Source organism: Procambarus clarkii, chromosome 11, assembly GCF_040958095.1.
Source record: "Procambarus clarkii isolate CNS0578487 chromosome 11, FALCON_Pclarkii_2.0, whole genome shotgun sequence".
Classification (NCBI taxonomy): domain Eukaryota; kingdom Metazoa; phylum Arthropoda; class Malacostraca; order Decapoda; family Cambaridae; genus Procambarus; species Procambarus clarkii.
This window is the reverse complement of record NC_091160.1, coordinates 35,384,294-35,402,194: the sequence shown is the minus strand read 5'-3', so window position 1 is coordinate 35,402,194 and position 17,901 is coordinate 35,384,294. Positions and strand designations below refer to the sequence as shown.

Genomic DNA, 17,901 nt, shown 5'->3' with positions numbered 1-17,901 from the left:
AAAAAATCCCCATCACACAGGATGGTTAGTCATACAGAGGCATGTGATAAGTAGTCTGCACTGGCAGGTTATAATGATTAGTCATACAGGGCCATATGTTCAGTAGTCTGCACTGACAAATTTTAGGTGCAATATGAGGATATCTTCAAGAACACGAGAGTGAATAAAGTAATTGCAAAGCTCCAGGTGCCTCATGCCAACAGGTCTGAAAGGTCTAATAACTGGGCATTCGGTAATGTAGTGCGGGAGATCATGCCGCAGTTCCTGCTCACAGAGTTTGCACCTGGAGTGCTCAGGATTGGGAGATCCGTCACCTGCAGCCACCTGCCACAGGTAACGGTAACCCAACGTGATCCTGGCAACCACTGTGTCGCACAGTTTATACTAGTGCTTTCAGGTCGTTGGGAGTCAGTAATTTCTTTCCTATCACACCTAATTCAACCGGGTCCGGGTGATGGTGAGGGGGGGGGGCCACACCACTCAGACACCCTCAGTTGCTGTTGAGTCATGCAACTCTGTCACCTTTTGTCTGTCTTAAAACGGGGGGTGGGGTCAAACAGGAAGCATGCTAGACTACATTCAAGTTCAAGTATGTTTATTGAGACAATAAAAAATACATCTCAAAGGGATAGAGTAGCTTAGGCTATTTCTACCCCCCCCCCCTCCCCCTACTAGGCTACATCTGTCAAGGCTAGCCAAGAGCGCGGCCTTGTAAGCGGTCACCGTCCAGTTATTGGCCCTTTATCAGTGAGATTCTATGACTTTTATATTGTATATTATTTAATAAAGATAAAAAAAAACTGTCAGAATGAATTTAACTACTATATTAGTTTGGATTAATGATATTCATAGCCTATAAAATGTACCTACCCATTGATACTGCTGCCTTACTTGTCTCTTGGGTATTTTGTCATACAACTTTCAGTATGAATTTGATGAAAATTTTATACACGTGTTATTTATAGAAATATCTTACTGCTGAAAATTTTTGAAAAGAATAAAAAAAAAATTTGGTAATAATTGTCACTAAAAATATAAATCATTAATTATATGGGGGTATCACCTCTGGTGCAATTGTAGAGACCCATAGCCTCTGAGAAGAAAATAAAGAGTATTCACAGAAGACCTTGTGGATTCTCACTGAACACTTTAATATTTTCTTCTACCACCCCTATTATTTTTTTAATTACATTAATACAGTTTAGAGAAAACACACACACACACACACACACACACACACACACACACACACACACACACACACACACACACACACACACACACACACACATATAACAATCACTGTTCGAAGAACTCATCCATATCTTCGAAGGTTGGGTGCGTGCGCAAGATACAGCAAGCATTTCCTCTCTGGATCGCGACACTGAGGCGCTGGAACAAGGAACTGGCCGTCCTTGCGTCTCTAGTTTGTCTAATGCCTAACATTTAAATTCTAGTTTGCCTAATCAATTAAATTATCAACTAATCCACTAATTTCTAATCAACTAATCAATCAGTTTGCCTAATCATTGCCCGAAACGCTATGCGTGCTAGTGGCATTTACAAGAATGTAAAATCAACATCATTTCTATGTACTCTCTTAACCCCCCAAAATACCTTCTTGTATATAAATAAATAAATAAATAAATTTATATATAGGGGGGGGACCTTCGACAAGCCACCGGCTTCCTGTCCCCGTCGAGGCCACTTCAGCGATAGTGACCCTCAAGTAAATTCAGATAAAACCAAAATTCAGTACCTAAGTTTCTTCTCAAGAGCAGTATAAAAAAAATATGAAAAACTTCCATTAGGCAAGAAGCTCTCTTATTGACGTTGGGTGGAGACATTTACGTACAGTGACGTACGCTGAGGAGCGTCCGAACCCGTGGCACTAGTCATGTCAACTGAAAATTCAAACCCATTCCCCTCTAAAGATTACTGCTTCCTCTGCCTCTATATTAAAGCTGATATCCAACGAACAATCGTCTATAACATGCAGATAATAGCAGAATGTATAGCGGGTTGAAGAGAGTGCGGTTAAGGGTGAAGCGATACGGAGGAGGCGGTCGCTAGCCTCGCACAGGGTGCCTGGCAGCGCCTGCATGACGTGGCTCCCGCCATGATTGCACCACACTAACTCACTCCTAACAAACAATACTATACACAAATTGGATCTATCATTGAGATTTAGTGTAGTTATGGAGCCCAAAGTACGCTGTAATGATAAACCTGCGCCATACACTCATGCATAATCCGTCACAGACATACTTTATGAGCTCATACATTAGTGCATAGTCCATCATACACAGGCATAGTCCATCATACACTCAAGCATAGTTTGTCACAGGTATACACTCATGCATAGCCTGTAGCCCGCCAAAGTCATACATTCATGCATTGCCCGTCACAGGCATACACTCATGCCTGTCACAAACATACACTCATGCCTGTCACAGGCATACACTCATGCAGTCTGCCACAGGCATATACACTCATGCATAGCCCGTCACAGGCATACACTCATGAATAGTCCGTCACAGGCATACACTCATGTATAGCCCGTCACAGGCATACACTCATGAATAGTCCGTCACAGGCATACACTCATGTATAGCCCGTCACAGGCATACACTCATGAATAGTCCGTCACAGGCATACACCCATGAATAGTCCGTCACAGGCATACACTCATGAATAGCCCATCACAGGCATACACTCATGAATAGTCCGTTACAGGCATACACCCATGAGTAGTCTGTCACAGGCATACACTCACGAATAACCCGTGACATGCATACACTCATACATAGCCCGTCACAGGCATACACTCATATATAGCCCGTCACAGGCATACACTCATGGACAGTCCATCATATGCATACTCACACACATAATGTTACAGGCATACACGCACATACATAATCCATCACACGCATACTTTCACATAATCCACCTCACATACATATATACTACTACAAGCATGTGCTTAGGCATTATTATATTTTCCGTTGCACACATACATAGTCATACACTCATGTTGGGCATATATAGTTCAAGATACATAGTATGTCACAGGAATTAAACACGTTGGCAGAAATAGACGCGCTGGGCCTCCACCATACCAGACATAAACAGGAGATGGTCCTGTCTGCTACAGGTTACAACTGTATAGTGTCTGGCTGATGCAATTGCTGGGCCTGTTGCACGCGCCATCAATTTCACACAAAGGGCCCCCCCTGGCAATTGACGTACGTGGGCGTATGCGTCTAGACGTGTATATCAATGGCTCCAGGAAAAATTTGAATTCATAATTACAATAATTATATATTATATGTTATCATATATATATATGTTTGCTACATATATATATATGTTTGCTACATATATATATGGAACTGGTTTCAGTTATTGTCTTTTATTGGCATATTTTCCTTGAGATTTTTGTTTTCAATGTTCCTTTTAATGTATAAATATATTTATTTTAGTTTGAGGTGAGATGTGACGCAGATGAACGGGTGTTCCCCGAGGCCGGGGGGGGGGGGGCGACATACGTTGTGCTGCTTTCTGATTGGTGGAGCCGCGGGCGGGCGTCGGCTATATAAGGCCGGGCGCCGCGCGCCGCGCCATTATACACACGGACTTTACGACGTGTGGTTGTGCGAGGTTTTTGCACTGTGTTCACCGTATTTTCTCCTGCTATAGAAGTATCAGTAGTGCTCGAGAAGTAAACGGTATTTGAGAGATTTATTTCAAAGACTTTTTGACATCATCGATGGATTATATGCCAGAAATTGAAGAACTGCTTGCCAACAACGGAATCAAGATGGCGCTACAGACCGGAAGCGACGTGGGTGGCGGTGAGGCTCCTCTAGATAATGTTGACGACTTGGAACTCGGTGAGTTGACAGACTTAATTCAGGATCTTCGGGAATTTATTGCTGGATCCAACGATGACAGTGATAATTCCACACAATCTGACGAAATAGTGAATTGCACAACATTGGACCTCATGCCCGTCTGTGTGGAGGCAGCGGCAGGGAACGAGGTCACCTACAGCAATGTCCTCCCAGTTGACAATCAACCCACCTACAGTGTCCTCCCAGTTGACAATCAACCCACCTACAGTGTCCTCCCAGTTGACAATCAGCCCACCTACAGTGTCCTCCAAAGCGGTGATGTGACTACCTACACTGTCCTCCAAAGCAATGATGTAACTACTGACAATGGCGTCCAGAATGGTCAGTCGTACACAGTGTTGATGCCCATTCCAAGTACAGTGGAGCAGAGTCCAGCTTTTGTCACATTTAGCGAGGACGAAAATGTGGAGCACATGAATACAGTCTCTCCCTCTGAAGTGTTCGGAGAAGCTCCCAAGAAGCGGGGACGTAAGCGTAAGTCACAAGACGGATCTGCCCCAGTACCCAGGAGGCGACGCCCCAAGAAGGTCAAAGTTTATGAGATTGAAACTCCATTTGAGGATGAAGAACAGGAAAGAAAGCGTAAAAACGCCATGAACGCCAAAAGACATCGCGACATGCAAAAGAAGAATATGGAGGAGCTGAGGAAACAGCTGGATACCGTCAATGCAGAGAAGAAGAGTCTTCAGCAGGAAGTGCAGCAGCTAAGACAGCGGGAGACGACGTTGTTGCAACAGCTCAGTCTCTACCAGCAGCAGCAGCAGCAGGGAAATGTTCTCTACAATGTGGTGGTCGTCTAGAGGCGCCTCCCCCGTCATCTGTAGCTGCTCTCCAAAAAAAAAAAAGTCACCCTGACCTAAAACTACCTCACCCCGAGCAAGCAGGGTGATGTTACCCGCTTGTGACACCACACAGCACAAGTACACAGCAGGAGGGCCTGATTGCCCGAGTGCCACCACTATTACCACCCTCGCTCGGGGCCACCTGGCACCTTGCAACTTTACACTACACTTACACTGCCTTCTTTTCCGCTTATATTGTTCTCTGACAATATTTAGGCAATTTTTAAGTAGCCTAATTCAATGCTAATTGTCTGATATTTTCATAATTATTGATATAATGATATTTGATATACGGGTAATATAAACGTCTGTGATAATATAGCTTTATTTTACTGCAATATTAAACTTTTGCAATATGCATATTTTAGGAAATTAGTTTTTAGGAATTTTTGAAAATGTGACAAATACTGCCGAATCTTATTTCTATTTTCAGCTGGTGTTGTAGCTGTCAGCGAGTGTTGGTGCTTGTGTTCCAGCGCTTCTGTTCCAGTTCGTCAGATGGTGGACGTCACCACTTAACCCTCTCAAACCTGCAACTATATCCACTACTGATTTTCATTTGTAAGATACCTTTTATTCCATATGTATTACCATTTTAATTAGGTAATAATGAAAATAATGCGGAAGTTTAATGCGCAGGTAAAAGCATGAATTCCAGTTATGAATAATAACATTTGCATTATTCATGTAAACTTTGATATGGTAGCTATACATTAGACTTTTCAGTATCTTTTATAATTAACATACAATTGAATATATTTTATAATTAATTTTGAAGAGTAGATCAACTAATGTGAATGAATACCTTTGAAATTTTTAAAAATGGTACGTAAATAGTTTTTTATTTAGAATTAAAGTGACAAATTTTTTTTTGTAGGTAGGACGACAGTTAGTGCTCATTTGTATGGGAGGTAATAACTTCACTTTAAATTTGTAATGCTGAAATAGTACAGCTGACATCGGAACTTTAGTGTGTGTGTGTGTGTATGTATATATATATATATATATATATATATATATATATATATATATATATATATATATATATAAATTTATATATATATAAATATAATACAGGTATATATAAGCTTTAAAATAGTGCAAATGTTAACAGTATCTAGTCTGAAAACTTCTGTGATAAACTTTGTGATAAGCAAATTTACATGCTAGTCAGACCTGTAATGTGTCCCAGTGTATACTGACTGTGATAACTTTAGTACAAATTAACACTTGGCAGCTTAAGTTTCAAATACATGTAATTGTGATAAAGTAAGAGTTGGTTCTCTTGTACTTGTTATACGTTAATTAATATAAAGATGCTTTTCACATTAATAGATTCATGCACGATTCACATGTCTTATTCATAATCTTAACATAATTATGTCAACTTGTTAACATAATTTGTGTCAACATGTTAACATAATTTGTGTCAACATGTTAACATTATTTGTGTCAACGTGTTAATATAATTTGTGTTAACTTGTTAATGTGATGTGTGAAAAAGTTTACACCTAATGTTAACATGATTGTGTAACCTTGATCTTGTTATCATGATTTGTGTAAACCTTTAACATGATTATGTGTAACTTTAACATTGTGTAGCCTTGTTTACTTGTAATCTTGATTGATTGGTGTAATGTGATAAGTATTTTATATTATTTATTTTTACTTGCATTTATGCCTCTTCTCTGCTCTCATTTATCATTCTCTTTTCCCCATCCTCATGAACTCTTTGAGTTTTTATCCTCTTTACCTATCCCTATTCTTGCTACTTTATTGTACTCTTTCCTGCTTGGTGCCTTCTTTTGATGATTACTTAATCCTATTTTCTCAAATTTCTCACCTTAATCTAACTATATATTCCTTCCCCTCGTCGCTTTATCTGTTTACCTTTCATTCACATTTATCTTCCATTCTTCCCCCTTATTACTCTTCCCTTCCTCCCTTATTATATCTTGCCTTTCTCTATTCGTTTCCATTTCACTTACCTCCCTCCTTTTTATATTCCTTCTACTTTTCCCTATTCTTTTTTTGTTTCCTCTATTCTCCCCCTAACTCTTTCCCCTTGTCTTGTCTACACTAATATATTCTTCCTTGTCTGTCCTGATGCATTGGTTTTGCTACACGAATGTGCCTGCTTTACTGGTTACTTATTGGTCCATGCTGTAGATGATCAGTGGCATATCAAATTAGCATTCAGTTAATATCTGGTTTGTAGTATGAGGACATACCGCTGCCATTCCTTGTGGGACCTCGTGTAGCAAGAGCCAATGTTTGCCACAAAAATCCTCTTAAACTAAAGCGCTTCTACGGGTAAACGAAAACAAAATGTTACCTAAACTGCCTATGATTTTGGATAAGGGATATTTTTATTTTTTTTTTTTTACATTTGTCCATTTATATTTTATTAAATAAATTCTTAAAATGTAAAATTGTATTTAATATTACCATATTTGATATGCGCAAGTGATGGCTGAAAAATTGGTGGTTATAATTTGTAGATTATAAACCAGTCACAATAATTGAAAGTTGTGATATTTGATGAAACATTTTAATGTTACTGAGCAAACTTCAAAATACATCTGAGGACCATATCCTATTTATGCCAACTTTAATTTTGTTACACAGTAATCAACAATATCTTGAAGCCTTTGTTCTCTGATGGTAATAATTGCATATATGTCCAAGGTAGCATATATTAAGAGTAACTTACTGGCTTGGTGCTTTGGATAATTAGTGTACTTAATGTTTACACTAAACTGGTTTAGTTTAGTTAAGTATTCACTCAAAACCAATAGTATGGGTGGCAGTGGAAAAGGTTAATGTACATAATCGACTCTGGGACTGAATTCACTTGAATGTTTCTCTACATAAGGAAGCCGGAAGCCATAAGGTTGCGACACATACGTCAAGCCCAGGAAGTTGCACCATGGACGAAAATAGAACCTAATTTCCGCCAGCATGATAAAACTCGCGGGTTGGATGTCAACAGTGGTGCTGCCTCATGTTCACTGAACTGAGATGAACTTAATGTTGGATTTCTAGATAGAGCTAGTACATACAATGCCTAAAGCAACTAAAACGCATAGCGTTTCGGGCAAAGCCCGAAGCCAACCTCCTCATGGTTGGTGAAATATTAAAGAAGTTGTTAGACCATAGCTGGAATATGCAGCGGTTCTATGGTGCCCATATCTTAAAAGCACATCGATAAACTGGAAAAAGTGCAAAGACATGCAACTAAATGGTACCCGGAACTGAAAGACAAGATCTACGAAGAAAGGTTAGAGGCATTAAATATGCCAAAATTAGAAGATAGAATAAAAAGTGATAAAACTGCTGGGAAGATGGGACACTATAAGCTTAGATCTTATCCTGTAACTACACTTAGTTAATTACAGACTCGAATGTTATTTCACCCTGAACCTGCAATACAGCCTCTGTTATAATGTCTCCCCCTAAACTGCACATCAGTTAATGAAGCCCAAGAATTATTTATAGTGTATGATCATCCCGTTAAAAAACGTGAAAGCCAAGCTGTCGTCCACTGATTAAAATATGATAAGCTTCAATTTCAACAATATCCACATACATATTTTAACTTTTTTTTAGTAAACGTTGATGATATGACTAGCCTCGCGCAGGGAGCTTCTCCTACGTCACTACACTTATGCACTAGGCGAGATACGTATGGTGGTGTGACCAAGAGGATGTGCGCCTTGATAGTGGTGTACTCTGAACGTTCGTCTTCCGCTGCCTCTACTCAGCTATTCCTTTGCTTGAAGTGTCGAGTGCTACCTTCTGACCTCCAACCTTACCAGTTTAGTTAGTTTAGTTCATTTATTATGCACCCCATACCCATCTTGTGGGCGGTAGTGGAAAGGGTTACAGAGGCACATAATGGGCTCAGGGGCTGAACACCACAATTCATTTAGCTAAGCTGAACTGGGAGCTTCAATCTAAGTTACAATCTTGATGAACTAGTTACAAAATTCAGTATAAGTCGTCACATCAACAATGGGTTCGAGATCGACCACAAGTACAGTTTCTAAATTATGCAACTGACATATATTCCACCCTTACCAGATATCAATTGTCAAACATACACATTCACTCAGTTTAAGTGTAGATATGATAGGGCCCAATAAGTTCAGGAACCCGTGCACGTACCGGCTGCTTCCTGGGGATGTGTACTCACCTAGTTGTACTTGTGGGGATTGAGTTCTGGCTCTTTGGTCCCACCTCTCAACTGTCAATCAACTAGTGTACAAATTCCTGAGCCTACTGGGCTCTATCATATCTACATTTGAAACTGTGTATGGAGTCAGCCTCCACTACATCACTGCCTAATGCATTCCATCTGTTAACTACTCTGACACTGGAAAAATTCTTTCTAACGTCCCTGTGGCTAATTTGGGTACTCAGTTTCCACCTGTGTCCCCTTGTTCGCGTACCATCGGTGTTAAACTCTCTTTATCTACCATGTTAATTCCTCAATTTTGTAGGTAGTGATCATGTCTTCCAGTGTATTTCACGCAGCCTTTCCTCGTAACTCATGCATCTTAGTTCTGGAACTAGCCTAGTGGCATACCTCTGAACTTTTTCAAGCTTCCTGTGTGTGTGTGTTAGAGATAAATATATGTAGTAAACTCAATAGAGGACAAATAGATTGGTTAGAAAGGTGGGATCCAAGAGCTATATATTTATTGTATATATAACTTATGAGCTTGTATATATATATATATATAGTATATATATATATAGTATATATATATATATATATATATATATATATATATATATATAACTGTTTTCAGTTGCATATGTCCTGGGGACCATTCAGGCTTGTTCGCATATATATATATATATATATATGTCGTACCTAGTAGCCAGAACGCACTTCTCACCCTACTATGCAAGGCCCGATTTGCCTAATAAGCCAAGTTTTCATGAATTAATTGTTTTTCGACTACCTAACCTACCTAACCAAACCTAACCTAACTTTTTCGGCTACCTAACCTAACCTAACCTAACCTAACCTATAAAGATAGGTTAGGTTCGGTCATATATCTACGTTAATTTTAACACCAATAAAAAAAATGAAATCATACATATATAAAATGGGTAGCTTTATCATTTCATAAATAAAAAATTAGAGAAAATATATTAATTCAGGAAAACTTGGCTTATTAGGCAAATCGGGCCTTGCATAGTAGGCCGAGTACGACGTTCTGGCTACTAGGTACAACATATATATATATATATATATATATATATATATATATATATATATATATATATATATATATATATATATATATATATATATATATATATATATGTCGTACCTAGTAGCCAGAATGCACTTCTTGGCCTACTATGCAAGGCCCGATTTGCCTAATAAGCCAAGTTTTCCTGAATTATAATATTTTCTCTAATTTTTTTCTTATGAAATGATAAAGCTATTCATTTCATTATGTATGAGGTCATTTTTTTTTATTGGAGTTAAAATTAACGTAGATATATGACCGAACCTAACCAACCCTACCTAACCTAACCTAACCTATCCTTATAGGTAAGGTTAGGTTAGGTAGCCGAAAAAGTTAGGTTAGTTTAGGTTAGGTAGTTGAAAAACAATTAATTCATGAAAACTTGGCTTATTAGGCAAATTGGGCCTTGAATAGTAGGCTGAGTAGTGCGTTCTGGCTACTAGGTACGACATATATATATATATATATATATATATATATATATGTCGTACCTAGTAGCCAGAACTCACTTCTCAGCCTACTATTCAAGGCCCGATTTGCCTAATAAGTCAAGTTTTCCTGAATTAATATATTTACTATAATTTTTTTCTTATGAAATGATAAAGCTACCCTTTTCTCTATGTATGAGGTCAACTTTTTTTTATTGGAGTTAAAATTAACGTAGATATATGACCGAACCTAACCAACCCTACCTAACCTAACCTAACCTATATTTATAGGTAAAGTTAGGTTAGGTAGCCAAAAAGAGCTAGGTTAGGTTAGGTTAGGTAGGTTAGGTAGACGAAAAAACATTAATTCATGAAAACTTGGCTTATTAGGCAAATCAGGCCTTGAATAGTAGGCTGAGAAGTGCGTTCTGGCTATTAGGTACGACATATATATATATATATATATATATATATATATATATATATATATATATATATATATTCATATGCACCATGAGGTGTAATCTCTCATGCTGTAGGAAAGTGACGTTATTGTCTCTCTTGGTACAAATGATAAATCTGATACATTAAGAGTTCAGTTCCAGTTTTAGTTATCCAAAAAAAAATTGGAACAATGTTAACCTTCGATAAAGAAATTTTGGAGGGCTTCTGTGCAAGGGTTAGGATGAGCTAGCAAGGGTTAGGATTGCTTTTTTATACCAATTTGACAGTTAATTTCAATAACACGATCAACGATGCTCTGAATTTTAAGTTCCTTTCTCATGTTAAGTATCTATGTACAATGTATGTATCTTGGTATAATGTATGTATCTGTATAATGCATGTGTCTATGTATAATGTAAGTATCTATGCATAATTTATGTATTTATATATAATGTATGTACCTATATCTATCTATATATCTCTATCAATCTATATTTTTTTTCTCTAGATAGATAGATATCGGGTGTATTTGTGCACAGATGTAACGTCATAATACAGGGAAGTTTTGGAGGGTTGAATGACTGGGAAGTTCATACAAAGACGTCAAACTACAGTGACGTCAAGCTACAGTGACGTCAAGACACGTCACCAATTCACCGGAAGTGAGCACGCCAGAGTTAGGAAAAAATGCAACAAATCCAGGAAGTGATGTTGCGGAGGCAGATTCATACGCAGTTTACAGTGTAGACTGAGCCCATATATTATCTTGAGAACCTGTACACCAGGTAATTGACAGTTTAGAGACGGGGGCAAAGAACCGAAGCTCAACCCCTGCAAGCACAAGAAGTTAGTTGTTGATGTTGATTTAGAAGCGACGAGGAGCATGACTTCTGGCTCAACCTTGACGACGAGCGGACGTCGTCTCGACCGCTCGTCGTCGAGGTTGAACCAGGAATTCCAGGCACAAGATTGTGAGTTTGTAAAGGATTTACAAACGAGAAGTACAGTAAGAACATGCCAACTTTCACCAAATGCCTCTGTTCACCTAGCAGTTTGTAAAGGATTCACAAACGAGAAGTACAGTAAGAACATGCCAACTTTCACCAAATGCCTCTGTTCACCTAGCAGTTTGTAAAGGATTTACAAACTCCGGTTGACTAGGTGGTAGTTAAGGATTGGCACCTAGTTAACTACACAGCTCTAACCCGGATTACGCATATAATCCTGTCTCTACGGGAGTCTTTACCAGTGGCAGAAGTGTGAATACCAGCATTATCATCACTTTAATAAGGCTTTATCAAAATCCTCAGATTAGGCAAAATTGTAATTAATTTTGTCAATAAAGATGTTAATAATAATAAGTGGTGACGGGGGAGATGCGGACCGGTGCTGTCGCTGCCCCTAACCCACCACCCACAACAATGATCACTGGGTCGCTCAGGGTGAGGACAAACTGTATCTACTATCAAGAAGTAGTACAGTAAGAACATGCAAGCTCCACCTACCATCGAGAAGGACAGTAAGAACATGCCAACTTTCACCAAATGCCTCTGTTCACCTAGCAGTAAATATGGATCCAGGAGTTAGTAACTGTTGTGGGGTGTCATCCTGGGGAGGGTCAGTAGTTCAGCCTTGAGGGGACCTCTATATATAACATATATACATATGCAGCCTGCCTGTCCCTGACAAATTAAATTCTTGAATTATTAAATTATTTAAGGGGCTACAATGGCATTTTGTTCTCTTCATTCATTCATTTAATGGCATTCTGGGTACAAGTGACAGGATGAACAACCCAGCGGGTTTTCTTTCTATTGGGGAGTGTTGTACATGCTGCTATGGCGGTGTGTCCACTCACAAGATGAGTGGCGCTGCCCAATAAACTCGCCCCTCGGGGCAAAATTTAAAAATTTAAATTTAAAATGGCATTCTGTTCATTCACAGCTCTTATCTATAAACCTAGCAATTTTTGTAAAAATCTCTTGTATGTATGTACCTTACCTGAATAAACATTTATTTATTTATTATTATTTATCTTGCTTTCCCTTCCCTTAGCTCATGGTAAGTCTTGCCCACTAATTTTTCCTGGAATAAGACTCATCAGTTGGTTAACAACCAGGTACCCAATTACTCCGGGGTGAACAGGATTGGCACCTAGTCAATTCTCCCTGGCCAGGAGTTAAACCCAGGACTAGATCGCTCGTGAGATGTAGGGTAAGTGTGTTACCACTGCGCCACCAGATGATACTCCAGTAGTTAACAGAATTTGGTAGCTGACTTTCCTGATAGCATGGCACAAAATGTCACTTCAGTATCATATGCATTATACTTTTATATCAAGTGCTTTTGTGCATAATTTAAAGGTTAGGTTTGATTTTAATTCTATGTTATGTATTTAAATTGCAAAACACCCTATGAATCTTTAAGAATGTACTGTATTTAACCTAAATAATATGATTTTCTCTCAGATCAATGTTAGTGTAATTAATCATTTAATTTTGTATTTCCTTAAATATTCATGGATAAAATTAATGACCTTGCAGTTTTAAATATCCATTTTTATTGATGCTATAATGATCACAAATAGCTATACAGTATATCATATTGTTCTATCACATAGATTGCCTTTGAGCAGAGTGAAATATAAATTTCATTAATCATTCATTAATCTAAGGATTGTGAATGTTTTCAGGTCCATAAATGCAGCATTGCCTAGCTTATGGTGAATATGTATCAAGCAAATAGTCCAACAGTACTGTATCTTCTCCTCCAGTCAAGTCCAACAGTACTGTATCTCCTACAGTCAAGTCCAACAGTACTGTATCTTCTCCTCCAGTCATCTTTTCTAAGGTGTCACATTTCATTTCTACACAGTGTGAGAGTGTTCTGTCAGAGGCAAGAATTTATGTCCAGTCAGGCAGGATGACACCTGGGTGCAGGTGCAACAGATAACTTTTAAAACGATGTTTCATAACCGTTTCTGACCTCAGCACCCACCCCACTGTAGTAAACAATTTAACAGTCCCTACCCTCTTACATCTGCTTACTGGGAGTAGATTTGCTTCACTAGTACAAGAATGAAGTACATTTAAGTGAAATACTGTTGAACAATATATTTTGCTTGTTTTCAGCATTTCCCATACCCTTAAAATTATTTTCAGCATCCTAGGTTATGAAATGCTACATTAAAAATGTATTACAGGAGTCACATATTAGGTGTTAGGGTGGCACTGAAGTCAAACCAAGCATTTAAAGACCATCAAGAGGTACATCTTTAAAAATTAAAAAATCATACCAAGTCCACACTATGCATCACAGTGGACTACCCAGTGAGTCTTAATAACTTTTTGTGTGCGTAGTTTGCCAAATCCACTGCCATTTATTTTAAGACACTTGTGGTCAAAATATAAATAATCTTTTTATAGGAAAGCACAAAATGTATGTGAAGGAATCCAACAAGATTTGTGTGTTACTAGGTATAAATGTCTTCCATTGCCAACTGGTGCTTCAACTTAATGCATTATGGGGGGTTAACTCCCATTAACCAGACATGCTCCTGCTAATGGGGATAGAGAACTAGAAATTTGTCTGTATAATCCAAGAATTCAAATACAATAGGAGTTTCCATTGTATATGATGGTGACATTTTTTTTGGGGGGGGCATGATTCTGTGTACTGTAAAGTAAAACTGCACTATTAATATGGATTGAGGTATTCAAATAATTTGGTAATAATGAAGGAGGCCTGGTCAATTAATTCCATTGTTCTCAAAATGTTATTGTTTAATTGGAAGCACATGCAGCTTTTGTTTATGGTACTCTTAGGATTCCCATACATGATGATGCTTGGTTATTCTAGAAGTGTTTGAAGAATGGGCATTTGTACTTCCAGAATTATAATTGAATTGTTCCTGCATGTTGGTACATACTTTGTTTCAATGTAATTTTGTTTTATGGCTCTATAATCTACACTTCTTCACTTCATAACAGCAAGAAATTTTTCAGGTAAAAACTGATGTACATGTTATATATGAAGTTTGCAGCTTGGCTCTGTCGGAGTCTTGGAATGCTTGTGAACCGCTGTACTACAGCTGTGGCTGCTCTATCTCCAGTGTCTGGAAGTGGCAACCTTACCTGAAAATGTATTTAACAACAGTGGAACATCTGTCAGTGGAGAGGAGAAAGATATCAGGGACATAATGGGTACTACTGTATACAGTACTGTATTTGTGCAATACTTCTTTGAAGCTGTGATTTGATTTGTTTTGTTTACATTTGACCAATTTACCATTAGTTTAAGATAACTATAATAACTTGATTAGCATTATAACTGTTAAATGAACATATAGAATATGAGTACAGTAATGAAATCATACAATATGTTTTCCACGTTGAAGTCCCTAAATATACAAGCACTACACTCATTCTCCTGTGCATTCTTCATCTTTCATATGTTTAAGAAAAGAAACTTATGTCAGCCTGTTAATCAGAATCTGACTTACATAATTACAGTACTTCATAATTATTATGGGTTTTGCCTAATATAATTAACCATATTTTTTATCAGCTTTTTGGAAAGCTTGTAACTACTGTTATAATTATGTCTATGCCTATATAGCTAACTATTGAAGTGTGACAGTTCCCCCTCAATCTCTCCAACCTGTACTCTGAAGCCTTATTTGTGTCTCCCTCCCTCCCCATCTCATCATTCTCTCTACCACCACTGTAATTGCCATTACAACTACAGTACTACCAAACTCCACAACCAACATCAATACCATTACAAACATACCACTGCAATTACTGAACCTACAGTAACCACTACAATTACCACAACTACTGCCACTCGCTCACATCAGCCACAAATACAGTCATTCACCCACAATTTGCCACATACACAGCCACTCACCCCACAATCTGCCACAAATACACCCAATTGCTTAGATCTACCACAAATACTGTACAACCATTTGCCCATATCCACCACAGATACAGCCACTAAATTTATATATTTAGTTGTGTATGTGATATAAACATTTTACAATTATGTTGCCACCTGATGCCAGCTAGCTAATTCCTCAGAGTTTGCCCGAATTATTTATAAGTACCAGTACTGTATTTTTTTACAACAGTCCTACATAGTCTTTCTGACTTCGTGTCTTCTTTTGATAATTCCTTATTTACTTGACATGATACTAATTAATACTTATACAATACTGTAACTACCATTACTGCATTCCTGAACACATTTTAATTTACTTTTTATATAATTTATAAATAAACTACCAAAGCTCAGATCATTTTTTAATAGGTCCCCCTCAGTTTCTACCCGTAGCTAGAGCCCACATACATTTGACACTGCTCACACACAAGACACTCAGTGATTTTGAGCCCCATTGTGTCAAATAACTTTTCAAATGGTCCTGTTTCCTAGTCTACATCAAGGAGCTTTGGAGAAGAGAGCTCGGGCTCACGATCAATAGATATTGCTCATTTTGAGACCGAAGAGCAAATTGGAACATTGAACACTTCTTCCATACAATAATTGCCAACACAAAGATAGTCAGTTGAAGCTCTGCAATCTGCAAAAACTAGCCACCCCTCAAAGTACCACTGGGTAACCTTAGTTTGTGCCTGGTGCCTACCCAGCTTGACGAGTAGCTCTGCTGAGGCTAGTCAAGTAGATTAGTTTTCCTCGAGACTCTTTGTTCAGGGTGCTCCAGTGCTTCATGTCTTGTGACCAGTCATTCGAATGCCTCTGACTATTCCTTACTGCTGTAGCTTGGTTTCATTGGCTTTATTCCCGGGCTACTGATTGTTAAACACCAATGTCCACCAGAGGTTATCTTACCTAAGGCTATTGCATAACATTCAACATAGTCCTCCTCCTCTTTGAGTTGGTTCCTTACCATGGCAGTCCATTAGGGACAAGCCAAGGCCTTTTGTGTTGTGCTATATTTATACTTACACACAAAGTATGCAAAAGAAGTTTCGGTGAATTGTTCTCCCTGATACCTTTAACTAATATTTAAGAACTGTGTCTGGAGCTTTATTTTGAACTTAAGACTGATATATTTTTTTAAGGTTATGCACTGTTTAACAGGCAGCTTTGTCTTTGCAAAAATCTATTCTGAGTTTAAGAATTCTTAAATACATGTACAGTACAGTATTATATATTTATATTTTTGGGAAATCAAGAGATAAGAAAAGGTATGAGATCAATTTATCCAGTGAAGATTCTATTGAGTTGAAGTTAAATAAGGAAGGGAAGAAAGAACTGAGGGGAAAATATAATAAGAGTAAGATGGAATTAAGCAACTGCAAAAGGCTATGAGATAACTCCTATTTATATCCACTCAAACTCATTCATACATATGTCTAACTTATGCTTGAAACAATCTATATATGCAACATTTATTATGTTCCCCAGTAATTTATAAATCAAAGCCCAGTTTCCAAACCAGTATTTTCCCAGGTCTTTCCTAAATCTTTCTCTGTGGTATCAGACACTACCCATCTGGCTTTCCAGTATTCATGTCTAGCCATATTTCATTTTTGTTGGGTATTGAATGAATTGACAGATGGCCTTTACCAATTCCATCCAATGTGGACAGAATTGGAAGTTGAACAAGGCATAATTCCAGTAGTTATGCAACATGTTCCACCTCACCAGGGTGGATCATTTTACATCTGCATGACATAACAAGATGCTTATCTATGTGACTTCATTCCATGATAGTGATTCTTTAGTGGCTTACTTTATAAAAATTGTTTGGAACTAATTGGGGTTCCTCTATCTCTTTTCTCTTATCAATATACAGTACATTTACTAGTTCAGAGAAAACTTAGACATTTATGCATTGCATGATTCTGCTGACATCTTTGTGGCTGCTACAACTGCAGTTCCTTCTCGGCCAGATTCTTTTTTCTAGTCTTAGCCTCTCCCAGAGAATTGGCTCTCAGTTTTGATAAAAAATTATATTTAATGTAGACTTTTCCTCCTG

General features: G+C 38.0%; 1 protein-coding gene across 7 annotated transcripts; it reads left to right on the top strand.

The window, feature by feature from the left end:
• The first annotated feature begins 3,618 nt into the window (after positions 1-3,618).
• Positions 3,619-16,192, top strand: LOC123758238 (uncharacterized). 7 transcript variants are annotated; one of them, XM_045742365.2, is made up of 4 exons: positions 3,619-5,320; positions 12,954-13,112; positions 13,591-13,748; positions 14,903-16,192. In XM_045742365.2, exon 1 carries the CDS (start codon positions 3,773-3,775, stop codon positions 4,715-4,717), a length of 945 nt encoding a protein of 314 aa, XP_045598321.2. In that variant the 5' UTR covers positions 3,619-3,772; the 3' UTR covers positions 4,718-5,320; positions 12,954-13,112; positions 13,591-13,748; positions 14,903-16,192. The 7 variants fall into 7 exon arrangements, with proteins under 7 accessions (XP_045598321.2, XP_045598324.2, XP_045598327.2 ...); XM_045742368.2 differs by having other exon boundaries at positions 14,101-16,192; XM_045742371.2 differs by having other exon boundaries at positions 13,591-13,773.
• Positions 16,193-17,901: the final 1,709 nt, after the last annotated feature.